This window comes from Pelodiscus sinensis, chromosome 1 (assembly GCF_052426305.1).
Source record: "Pelodiscus sinensis isolate ZL-2025 chromosome 1, ASM5242630v1, whole genome shotgun sequence".
In the NCBI taxonomy this organism is placed as follows: Eukaryota; Metazoa; Chordata; order Testudines; family Trionychidae; genus Pelodiscus; species Pelodiscus sinensis.
In genome coordinates, this window is record NC_143052.1 from 6,871,373 (window position 1) to 6,883,476 (window position 12,104).

Sequence of the window (12,104 nt, forward strand, 5' to 3'; positions counted from 1 at the left end):
TGCCCCCAGCACCCCCCTTCCTCCTGCCCCTCGCCCTGCCCCCCTGCCGCTGCTAGCACGCCTCGTGCCCTGGGCTCAGCCAGGGGCGCGGCAGCAGCCCTGGGACTACAACTCCCATCACCCCCCGCTGCAAAGCTGCCGGCGTCGGCGGGGCCGCGCGGAGGCTTCTGGGAGCTGTAGTTCCCCGCGGGCGGAGCGGCCGTGGCGAGGCACGGCCGGCGGGCGGGGGAGGAACTACAGGCGGGCGGCGGCTGCTCCCCGGGGAGGTGGCGCCGGGACCGGCTCGGCGCGGCGCTGGGAGCCCCCCGCCCGTCACCATGCGCCTGGCCGCGGCCGTCGGGCTGGTCTTCGGCGGCTGCTGCAGCAACGTGGTGTTCCTGGAGCTGCTGGCCAGGTGCGCGGGGGGGCCCTGGGGGGGGCTGCGGGGCTGGGGCCCCTGGGGGGGTGGGGTGGGGGGGAGGGGGCTGCGGGGGGTGGGGTGGGGGGAGGAGGGCTGGGGGGGGCAGGGGGCTGGGGCCCCTGGGGGGGGGGGGGGAGGAGGGCTGCGGGGCTGGGGTGGGGTCCCTGGTGGGGTGGGGGGGAGGAGGGCTGCAGGGCTGGGGCCCCTGGGGGGGGGGTGGGGGAGGAGGGGCTGCGGGGCTGGGGCCCCTGGGGGGGGGGGTGGGGGGGAGGAGGGCTGCGGGGCTGGGGTCCCTGGGGGGTGGGGTGGGGGGGAGGAGGGCTGCGGGGCTGGGGCCCCTGGGGGGGTGGGGTGGGGGGAGAGGAGGGCTGCGGGGCTGGGGCCCCTGCGGGGGGGGGTGGGGTGGGGGGGAGGAGGGGCTGCGGGGCTGGGGCCCCTGGGGGGGTGGGGTGGGGGGGAGGAGGGCTGTGGGGCTGGGGTCCCTGGGGGGGTGGGGTGGGGGGGGAGAAGGGCTGCGGGGCTGGGGCCCCTGGGGGGGTGGGGTGGGGGGAGAGGAGGGCTGCGGGGCTGGGGCCCCTGGGGGGGTGGGGTGGGGGGAGAGGAGGGCTGCGGGGCTGGGGCCCCTGGGGGGGTGGGGTGGGGGGGAGGCGGGGCTGCGGGGGGGGTGGGGTCCCTGGGGGGGGGGGTGGGGGGGGGGGAGGGGCTGGGGCCCCTGGGGGGGTGGGGGGGGGGAGGGGGGGCTGGGGGGCTGGGGCCCCTGGGGGGGGGAGGGTGGGGTGGGGGGAGGGGAGGGCTGCGGGGGGGGGGCCCCTGGGGGGGGGGGGGGTGGGGGGGGGAGGGGGGAGGGCTGCGGGGCTGGGGCCCCTGGGGGGGGGGCCCCTGGGGGGTGGGGGGGGGAGGAGCGGCTGGGGCGGGGCTGGGGGCTCCCTGGGGGGAGGAGGGCTGCTGGGCGGGGGGCAGAGCTCCTGAGCTTGGGCCCCGGGGCTGGGGGGGGGGGGGGAGAAAGCAGGGCTCCTGGTGTGGCTCCTGGGCTAGAGGGGGCGGGCAGGGACAGGGCTCCTGGGCTAAGGGGTGGGGGCAGGGCTGCTGGGATGGGGTTGGAGCTAGGGGTTGCCAACTCTGACTGAAGTTATCCTGGGAGATTTCCCCCCCCGCCCCCCCTCCTCTCTCTCTCTCTCACATACAGAGAGAGAGAGAGAAGAGATACCATTTTCTTACAATAGCCTATTAAAACCTCCAGGATAGCTTTCCTTGGGCGATTGACACCGATTCTGGAAGACTCCTGGCCAGTCCTGGAGAGTTGGCATCCCTATCTGGGGATGGGTCAGGGATGCCTGATGTGACTTCCGGGCTGGGGCGGGGGAAGGGAGCAGGGCTTTTGGGCTTGGTGGTGGGGGAGGCAGCGGGGTACCTGGGCTGGTGTTGCTAAGGGATTGGCTGCACTGACACATGACTACACTGTAATTTTCTTGCTCAGGGGTCTGGAAACACCCCCCGCCCCTGCTTTAGGGTACACTTGAGTCATGTTTCCAAGCTTTTCTCTGCAAATTTAAGTGGTGTCAATGAAAACAAAATATGTGAATGTATTCCCATGACTCAAGGACCTCGGGCACTAAAAAGACCATGGGACTCATAGTAAAATCATGAGATCTGGCACCACTGCTCTGCTTCCGGTGCAAGTCACTGCCTCTTTCTGTGACTCGGTTTCCCCATCAGTAGCACACCAGTGTACCTACCTGGTATATATTGAAAGTTCCTGTGGTGTTTACAAATGCAGAGTGCTGTGCGGGGTTATTGGCATGTGGCAATGTTTTAATAGGCCGGAGCTGAGATCCTCCTCCTTAAAAGAATGAAAAACCTCAAAAAGGATTTTCTGGTTATCAAAAAAAAACCTGGAAAGCCATGAAGTTTCAGAATCAACGCTACAATCAGAAGAAAGCCAAACTATGAGTAGCAAGGTGCGGTGTGGGGTATCAAGGGACTTTAGCAATGCCCTGAGAAAAAGCCCTCTCTGAGGTGAACTTGCCTCTCCGTTACAAAGTCAGCTCCTCATTGATCCAAGAGAAGAATTTTACTTCCAATCGTACAGTGGTTAAACCAGGACTGCACTTCTTGGTAGCCTTGCACAGTTCATAGAAAGATGCGTTTTACCAGCAGCATACTGAGGAAAATAATTTCTCCCCTTCCCCCTCGAATTTCCCTGTGCTACCAATGAGAGCAGTTCCATTAGACACGGACCTACCCATGTAGCTGTCAGTCCCAGGATATTAGAAAGACAAGGTGAGTGAGGTAATATCTTGTACTGAGCCAACTTCTGTTGGTCAGAGACATAAGCGTTCGAGCTACACAGACCGAATGTTGGTTTTCAAGCCTTCTGCCCATCGGACAACCAAATAAGGCCCCGGAGCCTTGAGGTTCAATATCAGGGATGCAAAACCGCAGCCCGGGGCCAGATGCAAACCCTAACTTATCCAGCCCATAAGGCTCTGGGCCTCCCTCCCCACCCAGCCACTCCACTGCGGGGCTGGAGCACATGTGTGGCCCCCAACTGATTTTTCTGTGGGCCAGCAGGCCCCAACCCAAAAAAGGTTTCTCACCCCTGTTCTATACAGCGGAATGAGTTGTGTAGATCCAGTTGCAGGATTAGAGCCTAAGATGACCACCTACAAAGAAGAGAGGTGACTGGTTAGCAAAGCTTCACACTTCACGTCACAAAGACATCCATATGAATCTAGTTAACCAACCTGAGTTGTGTGTGTGTCATGTTTTGAAACGTCACCTGAGTAGGCTGCAGGTAAATCATCCTCCGTAAATGTAAGAGGCCAGTTTTCTTTCCCTGTGTAAATTGGCCACGTGCTTTTCTTCTTTATGATGTGTGAAGGCCTAACAAGTCTGAGCACACTGTAATGGACTCTACATAAACACGTACGTCATGCTAGAGAGAGGCTCTGGCCAGTCCCTTTATGAAGACTGATAGAAATGCATCTGAGCAGCATTGTTAAAACAGTCACTATGGTGCGCTGAGCAAGCCAGTTCATTCTACCAGTTCTCCGAAACTGTGGTCCACTTTCCAGTGGCGTGCTGGCAGCTGGCTGGGTACATGCTGTTGGTTATGCTAGTGCCATTGTGTCCAACATGCTAGTGGCATGTGGCTATTTGGCTGGTTGAGTGTGGCTAGTGTTTAAGTGTGACTACTACTTCAGAACTGATTAGACCCCACAGTTCGAGTGGTTTCCAGCTGCAAAATTGCATCAGGAGATTCTTGCTAACTCTTCCAGCTAGCTGCTGTGGTTCTGGACGCTGAAAGTTATGTGATTGGGAATGGATGGGGAAGAGGTGGCAAAACTCCCTGTAATGAATTCTAGAGCAGTGGTTCTCAGCCAGCGGTACCCCAAGGATTACGAAGAGGGCTTCCAGGGTCCATTAATTCATCTAGCTGTTTGCCTAGTTTTACAACAGCTTGCATCAATGTCACTGGTGAAGGCAGTGCAAATGACATTTTCATACGATGACTTGTTGATACTGCTCTATGTACGATACGCTTGGAAGTAAGTGAAAATCGTGTGAGGAAGATGAGCAGTTTTTCAGTAACCATGTGCTGTGACATGTTTGGATTTTTACGTCTGATTTGTGTAAGCGAGTACTTTTTAGGTGAAGTGAACCTTGGGGATAGGCCAATAAATCAGACTCCTGAAAGGTGTAGTCTGGAATAGGGATGTTAAATATCAGTTAATTGACTAGCTGAGTAACCTCGTGAAATTTTATCGGTTAGTCGCCTATTCTATAGTCCCCGGGGGCGGGGCCAGCAGCCTCTGTATCAGAGGCAATGGTGCAGGGTGCCAGGTGGGAGTTGGTCCACGAGGGGAGCCAGTTTAAAAACCAGCTCCCCTTACGGACGGTTGCCTGTCGCCCTGTGCTGCTGCTTCTGAGAAAGAGGCAGCAGTGTGGGGTGGCAGCAGCCTCTGGGGGGTCTGAGCTCCTGGACCCAGCGCGAGCCAGAACGGAGCTGGGCTGCCTGCCCACCCGGCTCTTAATACACTTGAAATGCAGAGCTGAAACTGGGGTAGGTCCTGGACCCAGCATGAGCTAGGACTGAGATGGGCCGTCTGCCCACCTGGCTCCTAATACACTTGAAATGCAGAGCTGCAGCAGGGGTAGGTCCCAGACCCCTCGCAAGCCAGGACTGAGCCAGGCTGCTGACCAGCCAAAAAAATGAACTGGCAGGGAGAGGGAAATGCGTGTTGTCTATAGCATTAACCTGTAAGCTTTTGCTTATCAATTAATCAGTTAATTGACTATACTATTACATCCCAGCTGTGTCTAGACTGGCAAGTTTTTCCGCAAAATCATGTGATTTTCTGTTAAAAGCATTTTCGGAAATTCATGCCAGGGTAGACGTAGCGTCCTAGTCTGGAAAGGTTGAGAACTCTGTTCTAGCCTGTGCTGTGGAGAAATCCTGCATTCTGGACTTTGGACCAGACCACACAGAAGAGAAATTCAATCTCCTAGAAGGCAGGAAGGGTTGTGATCTTAATAAACTAGCGAAATGGGAGACCCATGGCCACCCAGCCTTCTGGTGTCTCGCAAGTTGTATGAATGTAAGTTTATTGGAGGATTATTGTCCTAACAAAAGAGAATTGCCTCGCTGACACAAGTTGAAATAGCTGTCGAGAATTAATTAGTGTGCTTAGGCTCTTAGCTGTTTCCTGTAAACCTGTCAAGGTGTCAGGAGACTTTTATCTGGGTGTGGCCAGTTAGTCTGTTTTTCTTTTGCATTTGTCTTTGAACATTTGCAGATGGCTTTCTGTCAACACAATTGGGCTTGTCCCTGATTTCTTACTTTACATGAGGCGCAAGGATGCAGACTTCCTGCGGCTCCATAAGAACGGCCGTACTGGGACAGACCAAAGGTCCATCTAGCCCAGTCGCCTGTCTGCCGACAGTGGCCAGCACCAGGTGCCCCAGAGAGGGTGGACCGAAGACAATGATCAAGCAATTTGTCTCCTGCCATCCCTCTCCAGCCTCTGACAAACAGAGGCCAGGGCACACCATTTCTATCCCCTGGCTAATAGCCTTTTATGGACCTAACCTCTATGAAATTATCTAGCTTCTCTTTAAACTCTGTTATAGTCCTAGCCTTCACAGCCTCCTCTGGCAAGGAGTTCCACAAGTTGACTGCACGCTCCGGAGATTGTGAAGAGGAATTGATTAAAATGGCCAAATCCTAGTCTAACCAGAGACCACCCTGGCATCCTGCCAGGCATTTGATTTCTCTTTCCCAATCCCTCTCCAATCACCACACCTCAGTAGTGGGACGTGAACCAAATTCAAAGGCCAGAGAGAGACCTGCACATGGCTAATTGGACACATTTGTCTCCACGTTCCTTGTTAACTGAATTTGCAGCTTAGACACAACTGGACAGCAAATCCATGAACAATGGGCCGTCTCCCGTCTGAAACCCCACGGTATTAGCTCTTCGAGCCCTGTGTTCAGATCTCTTCAAGTGTCTTTTCCCCTGGTTAGAGTCAGAGGCTGCGGTGATTTATGAGACTGCCAGAAAAGAAGTGTAAGCTCAAGAATATTCATCTCCCACCACTATAAAATAGCAATAATGAGCATGCAATTTGAGGGGCGGGGGAGAGGAGGTATCTAAGAGCCCAGTTAATAATTATACTCCAGCAAATCTTAGAATTGAATTGAATTCTAAGGCTAGAAGAGACCTCGGGGAATCATTGAGTTCAATTCCCTGCCCAAAGCAGGAGCAACCCAACTAAATTATCCCAGCCAGGGTTTCCTCAAGCTGGGACATAAAAACCTCTAGGGATGGAGATTCCATCACCGCCCTAGGGAACCCATCCCAGTGCTCCCCCACCCTCCTAGGGAAATGGATATTAGGAAAAAACTAACCTAGATCTCTTCCACCGCAACTTGAGACCATTGCTCCTCGTTCTGCCATCTGCCACCACTGAGAACAGCCTCTCTCCATCCTCTTTGGAACCTCCCTTCAGGTAGTTTTAGGCTGCTACCAAATCCCCCCTCACTCTTCTCTTCTGCAGAATAAATAAACCCAAATCCCTCAGCCTCTCCTCATAGGTCAGGTGCTCCAGCCAGCTCATCATTTTGGTTGCCCTCCGCTGGACCCTCTCCAATGCGTCCACATCCTTTCTGTAATAGGGGCCCCAAAATTGTCCTGCTCAGGCAGCAAAGTTCTTTGGGAGAATGTTGGCCTTGACTCTTCTATGGACACTGTCACACCTTTGCTTCGTAGATTAATTATGGTTTCTCCATTTGCTCCCACAGCTTTACAATTCCCATAAGACTTTATCTGTAGCATGACAGACTTCCAGATCCTGGGGTGGGAATGAGAGCACTGAAGGGGACAAGTACTGGAGGAGGATCACACTAGTGGTATCCAGACTCCTCAGTGACCGTTGGGGTAGGGTGATGGTTGGGTCTCTTGGGGGAGAAGAAGAACCACAAAGCAGGGACCTGAGTCTCTAGGGTCGGGTTGTATGTATCTCAATCATAGAATCATAGAATACCTCGAGAGGTCATCAAGTCCAGTCCCCGGCCCCCATGGCAGGACCAAATACTGTCTAGACCATCCCTGATAGACATTTATCTAACCTGCTCTTAAATATATCCAGAGATGGAGATTCCACAACTTCCCTGGGCAATTTATTCCAGTATCTGACTACCCTGACAGTTAGGAACTTTTTCCTAATGTCCAACCTAAACCTCCCTTGCTGCAGTTTAAGGCCATTGCTTCTTGTTCTATCCTCAGAGGCCAAGATGAACAAGTTTTCTCCCTCCTCCTTATGACACCCTTTTAGATACCTGAGAACTGCTATCATGTCCCCCCTCAGTCTTCTTTTTTCTAAACTAAACAAACCCAATTCTTTCAGTCTTCCCTCATAGGTTTGTGGAAGCCCAAGACTGTAAGAAGAAACCTTGGTTTCTTTCTGGTTGTTCCTGAATTGCCTAAATAAGACTTTGTGAAACAAGGTGCGGGGAGAGTTAATTGTCCCACTATTATCCTGGGACCAGACCAGCTACCCCAGCGCTAAAGAGCCCAAGTCTGCCAAGCGCTTACTGCTGCTGTCTTGTCTGATTGCCCAAGCTAAGCAGGTTTGGGCTATATCCTTTTTGGTGTGGGAGGTCTCCAGGAAACACCTAGTTGCTGCCATAAATGGTGTGCACAAATCACCATGCACGTAATCCCCTCACAAGACACTAGCAGACCCACAACAGACTAGGGGACATAAAAAGTCTTTTGAAAAGGTAACCGTGTAACTGCTATAAGTCCTCGTGGTTACACACACTATGGGCTCTGCAGTATAAGGCTATCAGACTTGCTTCTGGGGGGGCACAGCATGTAACTTGCGGAGGGGGGCTGGTCCAGCCGGCCCCCTGCTTGTGGTGGGCCCAACAGGGCTGGCCTCTCGCCCAGCATGGGTAGAGAGCTGCTCCATCCCCTACAGGTTAACTGGACCTTAATAGGGAGGCCGATCAGTTAACTGATTGACCTTTTACATGCCTGTAACAGACAACTGAAAACAAGCGCCAGAGCAAGCCATTCGCTCTTCCTTGGTTGGTGTCCCAGGGACCATGATATAAAAAAACCCCACTCCAAAGTGATCACATGACATGCCAAGCCGTTAAAGCAAGTCTGCATCCCGCACGTCCGGGAGAACAGCAAATCGACAATCAAATCCCCACCAGCAAACACGGAAACGTCCCCCTGCCAGATCTCCATAGCGCAGGGAGACCTGCAGAACGTAGGCAGATGCTTCCCAGTTCCTCCGCTGGGACTCGCGCAAGGAGGAGCAGCCCTGCTAGCAGAGTCCCTCCCGCTGTCCAGACTCTGAGCTTATGGGAAACGCGCCTCCTCGAAAGAGCGCCTGTCGACATGCAAGGAAGGAAAAGGGAGCGTGGCTCTGACAGCAGTGAAAGAGGTGACAACTGGAATATCTGGCACCCTGCTACCACCTAGAAACAAATACGGAATGGACGTCTGGCACAAACGTTCGTTATTCCTGGCATGCCCTAGCCTGTGCCTGTCTGGACTGTGTCTTGTACGCTTGCTCGCCTCAGTGAGCTTTCTCTAAATGAGTGATTCGGTAGGTAGCAGTTTTCCCTCTGGGCCGGGCCTGAGCAAATGCCCCTGACGGGGACTTGGGTAGCAGGTTTAAAACGAATAAAAGAAAGTTCTTCACACAGCGTGTAGTCAACCTGTGGAACTCCTTGCCAGAGGAGGCTGTGAAGGCTAGGACTATAACAGAGTTCAAAGAGAAGCTAGATAATTTCATGGAGGTTAGGTCCATAAAAGGCTATTAGCCAGGGGATAGAAATGGTGTCCCTGGCCTCTGTTTGTCAGAGGCTGGAGAGGGATGGCAGGAGACAAATCGCTTGATCATTGTCTTCGGTCCACCCCCTCTGGGGCACCTGGTGCTGGCCACTGTTGGCAGACAGGCTACTGGGCTAGATGGACCTTTGGTCTAACCCAGTATGGCCATTCTTATGTTCTTATGACTCATAGATGACACTGTAACCCAACTCTTTCTGATGAACTGAAACACCAGCCTGTTATGGGGGTTAATGATCCAAGTCCTTTCTGTAGGAATAAAATGCAAGCAGTGGGGCCCAGAGCCACCATGGGCCCCAGGGCAACCGCCAGAAGGCCTTGGCTGGAAGGGGTGGGGCCAGCCCTCAGTGCCACCCAGACCACAGTGCATACCCCCCAGTCCTCACAGCCATGCAGAGCAGCACTCCGGCGGCGATTCAAAGGGGCTTGGAGCTCTGTCCACTGCGGTGGCAGCAGTGACCTGGGCCCTGGGGCAACTGCCCCTTTTGCCCCCCTCCTGGTGGCAGGTAGGGTTGCCAGGTGTCCCGTATTGAACCAGACAGCCCGGTATTTGTGCCTTCTGTCCGGTAAGTAAATTGAGAAAATACCGGACATACAAAATGTCCTGTATTTTCTACTTTTCCCGGCTCAGCGCCCGACAGACGCGCAGCGGCGGAAGTAGGGGGAGTGGCAGAGGAGCGGGCCCGCCAATTAAATGGGCCGCGACTGCATTTCGTGGCCTGGCGGGTTTTTTTTTTTTTGGTGGGGTTTTTTTTTTTTCTCAACAAAGTTCCTGGGGTTTTTCTGTGTCAACAAAAGTGGTTTTTTTTTTTTTTCTCAACCAAAATTTCCCTGGCGCTTTTTTGCCGAAACCATCTGGTAACGTTAGTGGCAGGTCTGAATGCCAGATAGTAACGCCAGTGTCCTAGCTGAATTCCAAATGGTCTGTCGTTCCCCTGGGCCAGTTTTCACTGCCGTTGCTGATGGATAACGATCTAACGGTTTTGGACTGCTTCTCACTGCCTGGATATCTGAACTAAGACCTGACGCTCCAGAGGACGGACTTTGGTCAACAGCTCCACCCCTCTGGTGCAGAGAAACTTTCTCCCATGAGGGTGAAGTGCTTCGAGAGACAGAGCTTTCTCCGGGACTGGTCTGAGACTGGAACAAACTCTCCCAGGGACTAAGGATCATCATAATCCTTATCTCCTTCCGCTCCAAGTGCAAGGTGCACCAACCTTTTCTAACACAAATAAAGTAGTTTATTGGTTATAATCTCTCTCTCCTTATCAAAACCAAACACTCCACCACTCCCATCATTCTCTACTGCCATGGGTGACAGCTGCAGTAAGCAGTGCACATAACATGTCTGGAAGGTGCTCAGATAGACAAGGGTCATGGCAGTCAAAGAATCGATATAGAAGAAAACGGTATCCTATTTCACTTCCTGCCTTAAGCCTGCTGAGCAGTGTTACATGCTGTTACACAGCTGCCAAGCTGCTCCCCAGAAGTGGCTACATCCTGGTGATGAGTGACGTGATCCCCGTGAGTTTATGTATGTGTGAGTTTATAGTGGATAAGTCTATACTGCTAAGAATCACGTTAGGGAAGCTTATGTGGTGCGTTAGAATGGTAAATGCTGTGGGCCCTTCATCCGTGCATTCTATTGCAATAGATTGCATCATTAATTTTCTCCTTCTCTCTCTTCCTCTCAAATCCAGAGAGTTTCCAGGATGCGGGAACATAGTGACGTTTGCACAGTTCTTATTCATAGCAGTGGAAGGCTTTATCTTTGAAGCCAATTTTGGAAGGAAGCGGCCGGCCATTCCAATAAGGTACGGTAGACTTAAATGCTCTGGCGGGGTTGTAATCTCTTAGAGTTTAATAACCCAGCTCATCCATTTATCCTGTCTACACCCCGTTCCTTTTCCAGAGTTAGCATCGCCTCGTTCAGAAGTTGTCGTGTCTGGTAAAATATTAACAGTCCTAGATAAATGAGTTAATAGGAAATTGCTTTCAGCCTTCTCTCCTAAGGAACATGTGGTTAGCTGTTTAGTAAACGAGAGCTACTTTTAGGGGACTGGACCTCTCTGGGGTTTGGTCATTAGCGGAGCCCAGCTGGAAATCTGTGAGAAATAAGTCTCAAAATTCTTTTTCCCCTCACGTATTCTTCATTGGCAGCAGAGCGGACTACAAAACCTGTTGGCTTTTCCACTTCTAGTTCCTGTGACTTGACAGCCTGTGTGAAAAGACTCCTGTTTCCAACTGGTGCCTAGGGGACGGCTAAATACAAGTTGAACCTCTCTAGTCCAGAACTCTGGTCTGGAAACGTCCGTCATTCAGAAAGATTTTAGTTACCCAGATGTCCACTTTTCATGGGTGTGGCCAAGTTTCCTGTGGTCCCATCAAGTTTGTTTACAGCCCCCACAACTAGCTCTGTGTTCTTTGCTGTTATTTAGCTTTAATTTACCTCTTGCTGTCCTCTAACAGCCCAGTAAGCGGTGGAAATGTTGGTCATGCTGGTAGATAACATTGACCTGCCATAGTCCGGCACATTCTCTGGTTCGAAACCGGTCCGGTCCCAAGCAGCCAGACTAGAGAGGTTCAACCTGTACCAGCCATGTGGAGACTGAATTCTCCACCCAGCCTCAGAGCGGATTCCTCCAGGCATCTCTGAGTAGGTGATGGGAGTGCAGTTGCCGTAAGGGAGAGAGATCTGCGCAGCCTCTGCCCTTCCTGCTCTGAGCAGAGAACGTGTGTCGCTGGGGTTCACGGACTGGCGTTGTCCGAGCATTGTAAGAGAGTATACCTGGAAGGAACATCCCAGGCGTCCGTTTTCTCCGCTGACCAGCCCCTTGTGTTTCCCTTTCAGATACTACCTGATCATGGTGGCCATGTTCTTCACAGTCAGCGTAGTGAATAACTACGCCCTGAATCTAAACATAGCCATGCCACTGCACATGATATTCCGATCCGTGAGTACTTCTGCCGGCCTTTCTTTCCATGCATGCATGCTGAGTTCTCTGCCCCGCGTCCAATGGGAGCGGAACCCATGTGGCTTAGTCTCGCTGCAGGCCTGGCGGAGGAGAACTTTGCGTTGACCTGTCATGCTTTGTAGCGACACTACGATGCACAAAGACAGCAGAGTTATTCATGGAAAAAGGATTAGGGATGTAATAGTGTAGTCCAGTGCTTCCCAATTTTATTTGGCCATGGAACCCTTTTCAGCTTAAAATAATGAACCCCTGTGGAATCCCTGTGGTTGCCAGAGTAAAATTTGTCACGTGCCCAAAAAAAAAAAAAAAAAAGACTCTGTCTCTTTAAGAAGGGACGGGGGAGTGCCCCGTTATTGAGGAACC

The 12,104-nt window shown here is 53.0% G+C and overlaps 1 protein-coding gene across 1 annotated transcript in view; it reads left to right on the plus strand.

Annotated features, from left to right (window-relative positions):
- The first annotated feature begins 225 nt into the window (after positions 1-225).
- SLC35B4 (solute carrier family 35 member B4) overlaps positions 226-12,104 on the plus strand; it is a 28,899-nt gene continuing 17,020 nt past the window's right edge. The window contains exons 1-3 of the mRNA XM_075925616.2: positions 226-394; positions 10,467-10,580; positions 11,618-11,720. Coding sequence (XP_075781731.1) covers positions 318-394; positions 10,467-10,580; positions 11,618-11,720 — 294 coding nt within the window. The 5' untranslated portion in view covers positions 226-317. The remainder of the gene's footprint in view (positions 395-10,466; positions 10,581-11,617; positions 11,721-12,104) is intronic.